This window comes from Pholcus phalangioides, unplaced genomic scaffold (assembly GCF_987345545.1).
Source record: "Pholcus phalangioides strain wild (caught in Gottingen) unplaced genomic scaffold, Ppha-v1.0 ptg000015l_1, whole genome shotgun sequence".
NCBI lineage: Eukaryota > Metazoa > Arthropoda > Arachnida > Araneae > Pholcidae > Pholcus > Pholcus phalangioides.
Window position 1 is genome coordinate 97729492 of NW_028301608.1, and position 16863 is coordinate 97746354.

The 16863-nt window shown below is 37.7% G+C and overlaps 1 protein-coding gene across 1 annotated transcript in view; it reads right to left on the minus strand.

The window, feature by feature from the left end:
• Positions 1-41: 41 nt before the first annotated feature.
• Positions 42-16863, minus strand: part of LOC149077140 (voltage-dependent calcium channel gamma-1 subunit) — an 85413-nt gene continuing 68591 nt past the window's right edge. Inside the window, exons 3-5 of the mRNA XM_089244869.1 lie at positions 7198-7275; positions 6365-6502; positions 42-5075 (exon numbers count right to left, since the gene is read on the minus strand). Of these exons, the coding sequence (XP_089100995.1) occupies positions 4831-5075; positions 6365-6502; positions 7198-7275 (461 nt within the window). The 3' untranslated portion in view covers positions 42-4830. The remainder of the gene's footprint in view (positions 5076-6364; positions 6503-7197; positions 7276-16863) is intronic.

Sequence of the window (16863 nt, forward strand, 5' to 3'; positions counted from 1 at the left end):
ATTCAAATATACAAGAAAAAAGAACAAAAGACACACACAAATACTGGGATTTTTACAAAATTTTTATTTCGATCAAAACACAAACACATAACAGAAAAATAAATAAATCCAACATCAGCGTTACATGTATTCCGGATGTTAGTACATGAACAGTAGAATAAGCAGTATAAACAAATATACTCTATTATTTGGATATAAATGCGACGATACATTTTATTTATATTCAGTATAACATCTATTCTAATTTTGCATAAAGGTCCATGCCGACAGCGTATACGAATGTAATAAAAAATATTTTTTAAAGTAGAATATACAAGATAAAATAGATTATTCTTCTATTATCATCTATTATACATTTTATTATCATAATAAAATCGCATTACCTTGATAACTTATATTAAAATGATATTTATATACGCGACACTTATTTATAAATTACCTTTTATGAATGAAAGAATTTATTTGACATGCAATAATATACAGCGATATATTTCACGAATAACATCAAATTTGCATTCCATATAGTTATATAAATGTGCATCAGTTGAAATATTTTTATTTTTTAGTTGTTTTTCTTTTTAGATATAATGCGTATTTGAAGCTGCGTATTGTAAGATATCTCCACGCATACTTATTCAACATCGCATAGAAAATTGAATTTTATTGCATAGCGTGTCAGAATGAATGAGTTTTCGAATATAATGAAGAAATTTTATTCAATTTCAAAAAATATGATTTCATGATGCAGCTAGCTTATGTATGTATATATTGCTTCATGGTTGCCTCATCGCTAGAAGGCTTTTTTGGCGGGCGTCGTAGCCAATCATTTCTATTGTTCCCTGAAGAAGAGAGTTTCTGTGAGGATTTGCAGTGAAATACGCTTATCTAACTACGTGTGCGAAAACTCATATAAACTGGAAGATGAATATTTGTATATACCGTCATACAGATCAACCCGTTCACTAATCAATCAACTGGCACACGATCCCTTTCCCGTCAAATGGCACTTTGATTTCTGAAAAATCCTACGTCTTACGTGATGGCTCGCATTTCATTTCGCGATTATTGACATATGTATTACCAACTTGGTTCTTGGATCTTTGCATACATGTAAAATTTTTCAGTAAAGCCGGGGCCCCACTTGTGTCAAACCTGGCCCAATATCTGCCTTAACCCTGATGTAAAGAAGCAACAGCGCATAGGCTGGTTACACTTTTACCCAGCCTGGCCCAGTATTCCTTCGCGTGTACATGCTTCCAGAACAATTTAACCCACTTCATGTACGATTCTTTGTCAACGAAGTTGGATTATCTCTGTTTGACGAATCGGCAATAAATCTGGTAGCCTCGTTCCAAGCTAACCGTGCGTTAGAAAAGCGAAGGAGAAAATAAAAAGTGAATAGGTAAGGTAGACAAGAGAGGTCTTTTTAGACCCCTACTTTCAATTTCACCCTACGTGTTCTTTTTCGTTCTTACATGCATATAGTACAAAAAATATAATTAGCATATGTGCGAAAAAAATCATTAATAGGTATATAGAAAGAAAAGAGGGAAAGAAAAAGCAACTTCAGAGTTGATAGTGTTACTACTAAGCTTCACGATGGTGAAGATAGAGGAAAGAAAACTCAGGGAACTTGTTTGAATCCATTCATTTATCCTACTGGCGTTAGGACGCAATATTACGTCCGTGATCGTAAGGGGAAAAAACTTTTGTAAAGGGATAACGTGTTATAGTCAGATTGATTGGAAGATCGGGAAGGAAGGCGGTTCCTTTGACTTTGGTCGAGGCTGGAAGGTCCTGGTCGTTATCTTTGACAAGCCTTCGAATACGTATTGGAAAATTCAGGACACGACTGTGGCTCTGGTTTTAGGATATTGTTGCTCGGGGCTTGAATTGATGAGATTCCCGTATGACGTCGATAAAGACGTTGAAAACTGGAAGCTTCTTACACTTCTTTGACTGCGTTCTCAATTTTTAGGTAAACTTTTGCGATTACCTTCATGATGCCCTGCTGTAATCCGGTAAGATGCTCCTCCTCAACCATGAAGGTCAGCGTCAGGGTTCACGTGTTCAAACCGGGGAAAGAACGTACCGTGCCTGAGTGAACCACCGCGATAGATGTGCACCTTCATTTCCCACCTAACTCCATCGGTAGGAAATAGCCGTACAGTGAAATGACCGGAGTTGGTGTGCGATAAAGTAGTAGCAACCACACTTGTAGCAGCCAAATCTATTCTGGATGAATCTCATCCTCACGGTTTTCATCCCTGTTTACATCATGCAATATTTGATGCATTTCTAAAGCTAAAATTCTTTTATAAAAATTTAATTTGATACAGTAGAACCCCTTTGTAGAATTACCATCTTAAACCATCTTAGCTGGGACGGCTGAAGAATGGGGTAATTGATCTCAGCAGAATCCCAATTGTTCTCATTAAATTCATACTTCAATTCACTCTTGTTTTAAAAAATAATTTTTAATCTGCCAATCCAACCATTGAACCAAAATCGTTTTTATCATTTCGATTGTTAGGGTTTTCCATCCATAAAATGTGAAGCTGGATAATAATCCGTTCAAAATTTTCCACCTCCACAAACACACATCTATATCTCGACGCTATCATATGTTATTAGCTTCTCGTCTTTTCGTTCAAAGCCTTCTATTAGTTATATGGATTCCGATCTTTTTTATCGTCTTTTCCTTACTGATCAGCAGTATCTTGTAGAATATTGACCAGTGCTGTTACGGTCGATATCTTAAGTCCGCGAACTACCCAATGGACTTCAAATTTTACCCGTAACATAATTCTTTTCCTGACATTTTGCTGCACGTGAAGATGTGAATAGGAAAGATCTTAAACTAAAAAAGAGAAAAAAAAGTGGCAACCAGTAAAATAAATGACAGCTTATAGCAAATAATGAGCATGTGAACTGCTTACTTGGCTGAAACACGGCGAGGTTCAAAATATACCGCTTTCCGAAATCATCTTCAGAGAATTGGCCTTAGAAATGTTCGCCGAATTTATTTCTCCCCCGAAATAACAGTGTTTTATAACTGAGTTATTTTTTTACTTCGATGTTTGTATTCCTCATACACCGTCACTTACCAGTTCCTCAAGGGTGCTGGTAATTTTTAGAGGTGAATGACTCTTGAAATGAATAGAATTTAAGTTGTAGGCCTGATTGCTCTTCTCACAGGGAGTAAGTAATCTAGGCACTGCATTTGAAAAATTCATTCACAGGTGCAGGGTAGTTATGAACTAACACTGCTCACACGTATGTAGCGCCCATTCTGATGCAGCATTGTCAGTATAATTAAACTGAAACTACTCAGCTTGATAATACTGGCACTGTTCCCACCTATGTAGCACCCGTTGCGGTGGACATATTTCACTGAAATTTGGTACATCGTTATTTGGGTCATAAGAAAATTATAGCTGCGATAAAAGGCGTCATTTTTTACCCGGTGGTCAAAAATTGAACTATTTTCGATAGAATCTTTCTTTACCCCAGTACACATATCATATATACAAAGTTTCATCGAAATTCCTCCCTCAGAATGCACGCTACTTACGTCTGCAGAGTGTAGGTTTATCTATAGCCACCCTGTACAACATGCAAAATAACCTGCCGAGTTGTTTGCTTTTGAACCCGGAAGGTAGGTGGCAGCACAAGCGTTCCTCAGAAACAAACTTCACGTTAGGTGCAGAAAACATACACGGCACATTGCAAAAGTAGTTAGAAGATTCTCGGAGGAATATTCACGAGGTGCATGTGCGGGGTAATATTAGTATAGCCTTTTTCATTGCCAACTCGAAATGAACGATACAGCCGAATCTCGTTAAAACACTCCCGGTTGCTGCTCCAACCCCGCTTTGCGAAAGGAATTTTCAGTGAAGAAATCTTTCGTTTCTAGGCTTTACGCATGTAAAAACCAAGATTCGATCCAACTCCAACCTTGGTATAGCTCCAGAATTAAATGGTGACTTTAAATCGTGAAGTAAATGGTGACTTTAAATCGTGATTCAACTGTTCCTAATACCTGATGGTCCCCTACTGAGATAGCAAAAAAAACAAGCACAGTTCAGCGATGGTTCATTAATGAACGGGTTTATCTTAATGAAGTAGTATTTATTTACTCTGAAAACACATGAGAGAGAAAGAGTGGGAACAAAAAATCTGAATCTCTTATTAGAAAATAAAAAAAAACACCATAACAAATCAAACTGAAACTCCGTAAACTGCTGTACACAGTGAAATCGAAATTAAAAAAAAAAACAATTTCACCGATTGAGATATTGCATCTCGTATTGCCACTATTAGATTGGAGAGAGCGAGAAAACCAATCAGTTTCAAAACAGGTTTGCCAAAATTAATCAAAATCATGGGAATGAGGGTTACAGATAGGGAACGATCACAGCCGAAGAATATTGGCAATGTGATGAGGACAAATAACAATTTACAGAACACCGGCATATCTTTTGGCACTCAATGGGTGCCGTTATCAAGGTGTGGAAAAAAAAAGTTCTGTCCCGTTGGAAAACGTGGTCAGAATGAAAGAGTGTCTGTGGTGGTCAGCTATTTCCTTCCTTCACCTCAGTATTTTTATTCTCAGTTTTGACGTCATAGTTAGTGACGTCGTACGTCCAGCTTTTGGCCCCATCGAATGTTTTTTTTCCCCCAAATGAAAGTGTTCGTTTTCACACCTCGATAACGGCACCCATGAGTGCCGAAAGACATGTCTGTGTATTGTAAATGGTTAGTTGTCCTCATCACACGTTGCCAATATTCTTCTATAGTTACGTGCAAAGTAATTCTTTTTGATTAAGATCACAGTCGTCCAATGATGTGTGGTGCATCGCTGTCATTTCCTCCAGCTCTGTCGCCTTTCCTTTTCCTAGACATCAGTAGAAAAGCGATGCCGCTCATTACAAGGAGCAAAAATGTGATCCAAGATATTATGAAAGAATAACCATAAGTCCATTTGGCTCCTTTTGGATGCCGGTCCAACAAATAGTTCTCTTCGTATCGAACAGAATTCACCACAACTTCTATTACGACGAGTATAGCGACGGCTATTTTGGAAGAAAAAAAACAACAACGAAAATTAAAGATAACAATTACTTTAATCAGCTGCGCATGTAATTTTTTCAGAGATAATTCTGAAAAAAAAATTAATTATATTTAGTACTCTTTTCAATCCCCTAATATTAATTTTTTCTTCATTTTTTTTGATTTTCTTCATTGTAATTTGAAATTTAATTACACCAATGAATAACTCGTATTTCCTCAAAATCGTTTTTTTTTTTCAAAAGATCTTGACTAAAAAAGTTTTCTATTGTGGAAATTATTTCTTTATTGAGTTTATCAGCTCTAATTGTTGCTTTAGTTTGATTAAATTCTGAATTTTTATTGCCTACCCTAATTACTCCAGTTCTGATCATGTTTCTCATCTTGGTGATGAAAATGAAATGAAGTCCCGATGTGAGGTTTTGAATTAGTGGCCACTGTTTGCGTGATTATGAGAAATGCAGTTGAATCCCGTTATAACGAACTACAAGAAATCGGAGAAATCACTTTGTTGTAACGAAATTTCGTTATAAAGGAATTCCAGGTTTTTGCACTGTTCCTATGTACGGTACCTATCTGGAGATTAGAAATGCGTTTGTTAAAACGAGATTTTTCCACTATAACGGTATTCGCTAAAATGGGAGTCGACTGTATGATTGGTTAATTTCTGTCATGACAACTTATTTGATTGGTTAGCATGATTTGTTGATAAATCTTTCTATCAACCGAGCTTGATATGACAAGTCGCGATGCGAGTGCTTAGAAAATTTATCCCGCAAAAGGGCTAGGCATCCCCTTAAAATTTTTATTCTGGTTCTGGTTCTGGTATAAAATTTATATGATTACCAATTGGTTCAAACAATTTAGGCATGTATGTTTGTACTTCACAGGTCTTCATATTTCGCATTTACAAGTTAATAAAATACTTTTTCATAAAAAATACTTTTCCGGTCTCAACTTCTTTCTTTTATTGACTGCCCTTTGATATCCCCTGTCTCAAACTGTTCTGTCTACAAACACAACAAATTGTTTCTCTTGACGCTTAGGTGAATTTCAAAGAAAAACCACCATGCACCACTTTTAGCCAATAGACATGTTTGAATAGAAAATATCTTTAGGTGCGGTTCTTGATAACGCCTGTGGTTTGTGTGGACATACACGCACGCACGCACGCACGCGCGCGCGCACACACACACACACGTGGTGTGAATTTCAAGTTCTTTTCAAACAAATATCCGTTTTAACGGAGCCCAATGTACTCTACAATGAAAATAAATTAGTCAATGATTAATACCTCCTATAAAATAGACACCACCAGCCAGGCGCTTGTAAGTGTAACGTGGGTGTTTGAAGGCGTATACTCCGAAACCCAAACCCATAAACATCAAACAATAGCTTATGATAGAGAAGGCAACTTCGGTTCTAGTATAGTCTATAACAAAGAAAAAAAAAAACAATTCATGAATCGCAATATATTCATGCATATATTTACATGCATCAATATTTATCTTCAAAAAAATTTTCAATAACATATTCAAATTTCTACTACAAAAAAAAATGAATCCCATTAACTTTTTGTGAACCCTTTCATAAAATTTTTTGAATATTAATTTGGATTCACTTGTAGAAACTCCATAGCAAAAGCATTTATTGATTTAAGTAAATCAGAAAGAAAATTGGAAAAAAAAAATGTAATTTTAGCATGTTAAAAACACGAATTACCTACAAATTAAAAATTTGCTTTTATCAATTTTTACTCTAACGAAATTTACATTGTAACGTCTTTATATTTTGAGGAAAATCGAGTAATGGGATAAAACACACTATACAAGTAATTCGATACGAATAAGTCGATTTACACCGATATAAAATGAATTATTCGTATTATTAACCCTTTATTATTCGAGAAAATTCTCTTGAGTGATTGATGAATGATCGATGATCCCGATCACTTTTCTTTTCCTAAAAATGGCACGCCTTTCTTTTTATTGATCCCTTTTCTGGAAATCCAATAAATGCTGCATCAACGTGTTCTCAAATACAAACAACAACAACAAAAGAAATATATAACCAGTAAAATACTGTATTATATGTAAACACAAAAGATTTATGCGACGTCATACGAACCGAGTATCGTTCGATCGACTTCGGGATTTTTTTGAATTTGCTCTGATGTCGGAAAAAGCCTGTGATTGTGACAAGTTCCTGAAAAATAGAAATGAGTTTGCATTAATATAATGTAGGTCACACGGTGAAGCAGCAATAGAGTTTCAAATACGTCAGTCAGAAAAAAAAAACCGTCTTTTGTTTTTCAATAATCAGTTCAGCAATTTCAGTATAAACTAACACTAATCAAAGCTTTTCAAATCCTTCAAATCAATCAGACTCCTTCATATTGTAAAGGATGTGTAATAATTACAGTGGAACTTAGATAACTCTACACCCAAAAAGGATCGAAAAACGTCAATTTAAGTGGACGTCAAGTTGGCAAGGTTTTATTTCATTTCATATTTAACAATTTTTATAAATCGTTTGTGTATACAGGCTGCATTGCTAACTCCTCGAACCGCATATAACTGGTGAACTGTTGATCCTAGAGTCATACTTCCCATTGGTAGAGATATCCAAATAACGTGTAGAACTCAGATACGTCAATCACGTTGCAAGGGCTTTTATGGTTATTAAAATAAAATTATATGCTTTTTTACACTGACACCCTGTCCTCAAAACCCAATTAAAAAGTTGTTACCCTGTCTCTTTTGAGAAAAAAAAATTCAACGTTCCTAAGAGCAATATTGAAAGAGATATTTTATTTTTAATTAAAAAATTAGTGAAAAGTTGGGGAAGGAAAAGAAATGTTTTCCGTTACTTTTATGCTGTTCTTTACCAACTTTTGTCCGATTTTTTCGACAGAAATATCTCAGCGAATGTTGCACTCAGAAAAGTCGATTTTTTTTTTTTTGCTGGCCTCAGAACAGACAGGACAACTAATTTCGAATTTGGTTTTGAGGACAGGGTGTTTGAATAAAAAGTTAGTTTTTGTCTTTTAATCTGTATACAACCCTTTTCAACGTGAATGACGTGTCAGCTCTGCACGTTATTTGGATATTTCTTTGCTGTATTCATTTTTCGCTCTTACTGGGTTGCTGTATTCATTTTTTGCTCTTATTGGATTGCTGTATTCATTTTTTTCTCTCATTGGGTTGCCGTATTCATTTCATTGTTCTCATTGGGTTGCTGCATTCATTTTATTGCTTTGATTGGGTTACTGTATTCATTTTATTGCCCTTATTGGGTTACTGTATTCATTTTATTGCTTTGATTGGGTTGCTGTATTTAGTTTATTGTTCTCATTGGGTTGCTGTATCCATCTTATTGCTCTCATTGGGTTGCTGTATTCATTTTATTGCTCTTATTGAGTCGATGTATTCATTTTATTGTTCTCATCGAGTTGCTGTATTTTTGCCACAGTTTAGACATATATTCAACATCCATATATTTTATGGACCTTATTTTCAGTCACCTCGTGGGGCATTCGGCCTGTGTGGGCCATTGTATTTTCATTTGTATTGAGTAAAATATAATGACCACATACTTCCTGAAACGTGACGTATTCTTCTCTATCTAAACACAACGGGGAAAACCTTTTGTGGTTTAAACTCATTTAACTGGTTGCATATACGGGAGGGTGACCGTAAATAAGTCTTACCTTTTACGGTTAGAAGCCACCAGACCAGAGAGCTAAAACGCGACACCCACTCACATGCAAGACCACTGAAATGCATATGCGACGCCATCGATCCAAACGCAGAGTGGGGAGGGGGGGGGAGAGAAGTGTTAAGCTCATTATCGTGCCTCCTGTTGGGAAAACTATAGCTTAAGTGAGGCTCATGAAACTACTTCTCATGATACACCTCTTTCCTCTCCGTGTATAGCTCTTACCCGATCTCCAACTCTCTCTCCGTCCATCTAGTGCAATACAGATAACGCCAAAAACTGACTTCCAACTTAGATAACGTCTACGCATCTACAGTACCCGAAATTTCTAGCAAAGATACTTTCCCGCTAAACTCCGAAGGCACTAAAATGATACCTCGGAGGAGGATTTAATTTAATTTCGGCCCACCATTTGAATTCCCAGACCATAAACAGCCCGAGGAGAGCAATTAAAAGACTTTTGAGGGTCTTCAAATCCGTGCGTTTTACACGTGGATATATTTGCACATAAATAACGCGAATGGAGATCTAGAACGCAATTAAATCCGCATGTCTGTGTAAAACCTGTATATCTGTAGCCAACGAAAGAGTTATTTTTCAATGGGTATTGCTTACGAGTTAATCTCCACGACGCCGCCGTATCTAGGATTTTAAGATCTGGCACAAAATAAAAATCTTGTATATTAGCCATATACATTCAAACTCGGTTTATAACGACCTCTCGTATCACAAGACGCATGCCATAACGCCAAAAAAGGTAACCCAGGCTGATTCCTTAATGAACGTAATTGCTTTTACTGCCAAAGAGAATGCAGTGATTCGAAAGTAAAGTTACATTTTTTCAGGATTTCGCTTCCGTGGTTTTTACCAAGAGATATTTGGAATTTGAGCTCGAAGCACTCATAGAATGTTTGCCTGAATTTTCTTTTGATAATAATGACGATAAATGGTATCTGCATAACTAATAATAATTTTTTTTTTCAATAATAACGTAATCCCAAGGTGTGTGTGTAAGAAAATTCAACTACCTCTGCGGATCACTGAGATCAACTAACACGTTCTATAGCAGAAAGCCTCTTCACACTCCTGCAGTCGGACTTGTTAATCTGTTATACAAATGTATATAGATATATATATATACAGGATGATTCAGAAAAAGATGAGAAAAACATTAAGAGGTGACAGTACACACCAATACAAACAAATATCATCAAAGAATGCATGGTCTAACATGAATCGCAAACCCGATAGCGCGTTTCGAAAGGGCCGCTCCGCAAACGTTAAAACGGCATCCGTGTTCAAATGTATCGGGGGGGGAGGGGGGGGAAGAGCACATGCACATGTAATCTGGGGAAGAAGAAGAAAACGTATGCAAATCTGCGTCACAGTGTGAATAAAAGGCGCGGATGCCAGTCCTGTGTAGTTATTCCGGCGTGCGCAACACACACACACACACAGTGCTAAGAGTTGTAACGTATGGGATAACGGCGCACTTAAATAATACAGTAGAGAACCCCCCTTTAACGGACACTCTCCGTTAAAGGACACTTTTCGGATCTCCGGTCCTGTGAAATAGGGCTTTAATGCATTTCACTTCCCCTTAGCGGACAATCTCTACAGCGGACAGTAAAATTAGACAAACTAATTTTTTTCCAAACTCTAATGTGTGAATTTTTGTTCATAATCGAGACTATCATGCTCATCGATCGTTATGTATAATTCCAAGCTCGTGTATATAAATATGGAAATCCGTTAATTAACTACTTGATTAATAGAACGTAGCTATGGTCCAGGATGCTGATTCCGAATGGTAATGTCGGTTTTGTTTGTCCATGTTGATATGTGTGAAGAAAGCCAACATAACTAACTGATAATGTTGTTCTGAGAACGTCTGTTTCTTCCTAACATTTAATTTAATTTAATTTTTATTGCAGAATATGTGCAGTGCACGTACGGATGAAAATAATTAATTGGTTTAAAGAAGAGAAGAAGGGTTGAAAGTTTTTCCATATTTATCAAACTTTATTTGGAATTTATGCATAATCACCAGTAAAAGTGATAAATGTAGTGAAATTTAATCAAACTTTCCTTATCGAGACGATTGTTGACTATGCAGAATCACTGGCGTATCACTTTTACACACAGTAACATCGAGCACCGGTTGAGAACCGCTGCTCCGCGGAGCCCTTGGGGCTCCTTGTGTACTCTCCAGGGGCTCCGCGGCCACTCGAGGAAATTAAAAAACCAGCAAAATTTAAAAAATAGTTATAAATATTTTTAAATAGTAAAAATAAATCAGTAACTTTTTAATGAATCAAAATGGGCCTACGGGGCTCCGCGAGTCAAAAAAGGTTGAGAACCGCTGACATAGAGGAACCAGTTGCGACCAAAGCCAAACGTCGTATAAATGTGAAAGTCGTATAAACGGGTTTATGCTGTATATCGTACCTCCCCAACAGTGAATTCTCTATTATCGAGAGGTTCTACTGTACTGAGTCCAAGCCTTTTATTCACTGTGACGCAGATTTGAATACGGTTTCGTCTTCTTCCCCAGGTTGCATTTGCATGCATGGTGTGTACTTTTCCTCCCGATAAATTTCAACAGGAATGGCGTTTTAACGTTTGCGGAGAGGCCGTTTCGAATCGCACTAGCGCGTTGGCGTTTCACGTTAGACCATGCATTCTTTGATGACCAATTGTTTGCATTGGTGTGTACTATCACCTCTTGGAAGTTTTTCCCCATCTATTCTAAATCACACCCTGTGTATACATATATTCATTTAATAAAAATTCTGGATGCACCCATCTTTCGGGAACGCTTCGATAACTCCTTCGTCTGGGAAGCGGGTTGTGTCCGGTCGTTCTATGTTCAATGATCAAGCAGGAAGCCTTTTCTGCGCGAAGCTCATGACGTCACTGAAGTCACCCATTTCACCTATAGTCATTCGATATACTGCAAAAAAGGTAAAGATTTCGCATGTGTCGACTTACTTCGGGGCCGTTTAAGTATTACGCCATCATCGATGGGGGGGGGGGGTTCCGATTTGCTGACTTTTGATGACAAGGGGGGGGGGTTGGATAATGCTTACGTCATCAACCACACTTTATGAAAATATGAGTTAGGATTCAGAGCGGCACAACTGATGACGAAATTTTGTTGACAAGGGGGGCGGGTCAAAAATGGCTAAAAATTTGCTTACGTAATACTTGAACTGCCCCTTTATGCTTTATAGAATGGCTACAAGTGAAATGGACGACTTCATTGACGTCAAAAGCTTCGCGAGGAGGCTCTCTGCTATAGAAGGTGTTGGAGCAGCTGATTCGCTGCGTGATTCGAAATTTTATACACCAAGATTATCGATGATCACTCGATTAATTGACGATTACTAGGTTTTTATTCGTTAGACGGCTATATACGCCATTACCTTATAATCGTTTTTTTTATAATTTTAATCGCCTCTATTGACGTAGTTTGTTAATATTTATTTTCTGTTGTATGATTTTCGATTGACGATTGCTGGGATGTTTCACCGATTATATCGATTTATTTTTTTGCTGTCTTTGCCCGAGGAAGTTATACAGGGTGTCCTGTAAGTACTAATGCGGCCTTTATCTCATCAACCGGCCGTCGTATAGGTATGATTCCAATTTAAAAAATGCTCAACAGGCGTTCGAAAATTACCCTGTACCAGTTCAGAGAGCGAAAATACAGTGTGTCACAAAATAAAAAAATTTAAATTTTTATGATGTCCCCCATGTTCTCTAACTTCCAATTGGAAAGTTGTTCCCTTGTTTCTCCTGAGGCCAACAAAACCATTTCAAGTTTTCAAGTGCGATATTCGCAGAGATATTCGAACTCGAAAACCGGAGGTAATTTGGGAAAGAATAGCGTTTAATGCGAAAAATCCGTTTTACCCGCATTTAACGCTGTTATTTCCCAAATTTTCTCCGTTTTCTGAATTTGAATATCTCTGTGAATATAGCACTTATAAACGTGGATGATTTTTTTTTGGCATCAGGAGAGGCAGGACAACAACTTTCTAATTGGAAGTTAGAGGATGGGGGAACCGTATAAAAATTTATATTTTTTACTTTGTTATTTATTACTGTATTTGCTGAGAAATTGAATTATCTGGATGTTAATGCCGAAACTGATATTTGGAAAGAAACGTGATTGCAAGGGGACACGGATTCGATTCCCGGAGGAGGCAAATCACTTTTCTTTCCAAATATCAGTTTCGGCATTAACATCCAGAAAATTCAATTTCTCAGTATATTTCAGGCCGAAAAAATGCCATCTCTGACTGTATTTGTTTTTATTGGAATTTTGCATTTTTGCATTTTTTTTAAATTGTCATCATACCTCTACGACGGACGGTTTTAGAGATAAAGGTCGTGCTAGTACTTACAGGACAGCCTGTATATTCCTTTGTTTTCAATAAAATTTCGGGATACACCCATCCTACTGAAAACGCTTCGACATTTCTCCGGGGTGTGTCCAGTCCTTCAATGTTTCCGTGTGATGTAGCAGTAAGATGCTCGTCTTCCACCACGATGGCTATCGTCAAGTGTCCACGGGTTCGATCCGGGAAAATAACAAAAATAAAGAATAACAAGTTATTTATATATCTAGCCTGGGATTACCACCGATAGGTGGTGGCTTAATTTCCCACACATCAACACTGGTACGAAATTGCCTTATGGTGATATGAACGGAGTTCATCTGTAGAAAATTAGAAGCCTTGCGGGGAATCAAACGAATGCCCCCCCCCCCTACTTGCAGGGTGAGTGCGCTAGACCAATACGCTAGAAAAGCAAACAACCTCTTTCCTTAGCGTTCGTGTGCCCTGAATGGGCCCTGAGTAAGGCCTAACTCCTAATTGCTGACACTGCCACCAAATGGTGACTTATCCTTTGTAGCGTAGTGGTCTGGAGCACTCAACTGGCAAGTGGAAACACGTGGGCTCGATTCCCCGCAGTCTTCGTCGAATTTTCTTTCCTGAATTCATCTTCACATCAGCCATCTCTCAAAACCTTCGAATAACGTAATCTTAACATTTTCCAAAAAGATCCGTGCAATTCTTTCAGGAAAACTGTTCTCCAGTTTCCATTGGTGGTGCATAGAAAAAAGTCAATATACCGCCAGGTTTCACAGAAGCCATAGCTCCTTATTTATTCTGTGTTCGTTTTTCTCCATTTTTAGTACCCATAGCGAGCTACAAATATGTCTCCAGGCATCGAAATCGTTTTTGCTGGCTCCGTATATTCGTTATTTATCGATATATTAAGGTTTTGTTAGAAGGGACTACTAGAATTCAATAAAAGCCTACTTCAAAGATTAATGTTAAAAAAAAAAAAAGAGTGCTTACTTATCATTTTTGTGACAAATGTTTGGATTTTTAAGTTGTCTTTTGTGCATCTCTGTTTAGAAAAACCATGGTTGCACGTGAAAACGTTGCAGCATGAAAAAGCTTAAAATTTTAAAATAAATTACAAATTTATTTTACTATTGATAATAAATGTTACTATTGATTAATAAATGACAAACATTTTGTCGATGTTGACCATTTTTTGCGTTAAATATACTTGACATTTTCAATTCAATATGATGTGAACCTGAAAGTTTCAAGCATGTTGCTTGGTTTTTAGTTCGTTGCACAGCTAGAGCAAGCAAAGTACAGTGGAGAAACAGAATTCCGTTTTCGGAAACACTGTTCTGTTTTATACCACTCGAAAATACGGTGGGGGAAGTTTCGTATACATATTTTGAAAAATGCTTAACCAATGCTTAAGTTTTTCGCGAAGTGGGAAGCAAAAAAAAAACGGTCGCGCAATGAAAAATTGTATTAGAACATTTATTTTAGATGATTAAAAATTCGTTTTACAATAATAAATAATAATAAATAATAATAACCCCAGAAGGCATGAAATGCACTTATACTGGAAGAAAAAAAAAAAAAATAGTCAGAGTACAGGAAGCACTTCGCATACGGAGCCAGGTCGAAATCCCCAATAGTGGAAGCGAATCTTGCGTAGGAGGCACATACAAGTTCTGATGGAAGACTGTTCCATATTCTTGCCACACGGCATCTATATCCGAGGAAAAAGCAATCCCTTCTAGCCGTTGGTATTCTTATTTGGAAGCGATGCCTACGTAGGTTAACACGCCTGTCTATGATCTCAAAGAAAGGCTCTCTCGATGGTAGATAAACAATTTGGTGGACTAGTTTGTAGCACATCTTCAGATCTGCAGCGATTCTCCGCCATTCCAGTGAGTGTAAACCCAGAAATTGAAATCTCTGGCAATAAGATAGACCGCTCATGCCAGGTATTCGTTTAGTAAACGACCTCTGTGGCTTTTCGAGGAGCTGTATGTCCTTGATTTTGTAAGGGCTCCATACTTGCGAACAGAACTCCAGAGTCGGGCGAACGTACACACAGAAAGCATATGACAACGTATGCGCATCACACTTACGGTATGCCGTACGTAACATATATGAAATTCTATTAGCTTTGCAGACTATGCCATGATAATGATCAGTGAAATCCAGAATGCGGCTCATTGCAATTCCTAAATGAAATAGGTAGCTTATACTGACAACTCCACTGGAAAAGTTGTTGGCATGCAATTCCTAGGCCCCTATGTTTCCACTGGAGAGAATAACTTCACGTCATCAGCGAATTGCAATAGAGAGATGGGTGTCACAGCCTGAGTAATATCGTAAGTGTACAAAGTAAATAAGATCGGGCCTAACACCGATCCCAAACTTCGCTTCTAGTTTTTGTAGAGACAAAAATTTCCAGTTTTAGATTTTAGAATAACTGCACTATCAAATGAATACTTTTTTTTTGTGAAATTAGTCATTTGAAGGCAGGCAGTCGCCTTAAAATATAATTAACAAGATGAATAATAATGACATTGCAAAATAGGTACTGTATTTCCTCCGCATTAGCCGGTATGCCGGGAAACATCGAGGAGACCAGTATGACGCTAATACACGTCTTGGTAGGTTGGTGAGTCATGAAGTCAGAGAAGGGGGAGAAAAAAAAGAAAGAGTTCAGAGTGCATGGGTTCAAACCCACCCACAGGAAAGCGTCAGATTTCCTACGCCCGAGTGGCGCGATGTTACCAGAATCAGAACCAGAATTAGAATTTTAAGGGGATGCCTGGCCCTTAAAGCGGGCCATCTATCCCCATACAGGCTGGCGGCCCTTGCGTCCCCCTGATGAAGGGAAAGACAAGGGAGTAGTGTATGTGCAATTGTGTATGTGCATGTATGACGCTGGAAAGTTTTTTTGACAAATTCGGTAAAAAAGTATTAAATGGTTCTTGGCTTAACGATTGATAATTTAAGCGATTGAAAAATGCCGCCACTGCCTTACGTGTTTAGTATTATTATTATTAGCTTCGCTGTGAAGAAGCCCGGTCGGGAAACGTTAGATGTTGTCCTTGTCTAGATGTTAGATGCTCGTCTTCCGCTATGAAGGTTGCTGTCAAGTTTCACGGGTTCGAATCCGGCCTGAGAACATCAGGAAAATGCTCTTTACCTACCGAACCTGGGATGACCACCGATAGATGGTGCCTTCATTTCCCAACTCTATTGGTTGGAAATTGCCGTATGGGGACATATGTCCGGAGTTGGTGTACGGTAAAGTGCGTAGCTAATAGCCGTATTTTCCTGCATAATATGCCGGGAAATTCGAATCACAGATTCCAGAAAATCCTTAAATGTCTTTATTATAGAACTGAATCGGCTATTTTTAATATATATAATTACATATAATTATATTTATTGAATCGCCTGATTGCATTCACTGATCCTTATTAAACCTCTCTTTAACTGACTAGACCTCAACATTCAAATCTGGTGGTCTACGGCATGCCGGCTAATGATGGGCAATGCGGTAAATAGCTTCAACGAAGGGAGTTTGAGTGCGTGCAGTTCGAATTTTGGCAGATTTTTGCAATCGCTGGGGTTTGGGAAGTGAGCCATGGATCTCGTCCATCTTGAGTAAAATTAACTTTTTCTTTTTTAGAAGTAGATTCTGGAAGCCATCTCTGATAATCCCTCTTCG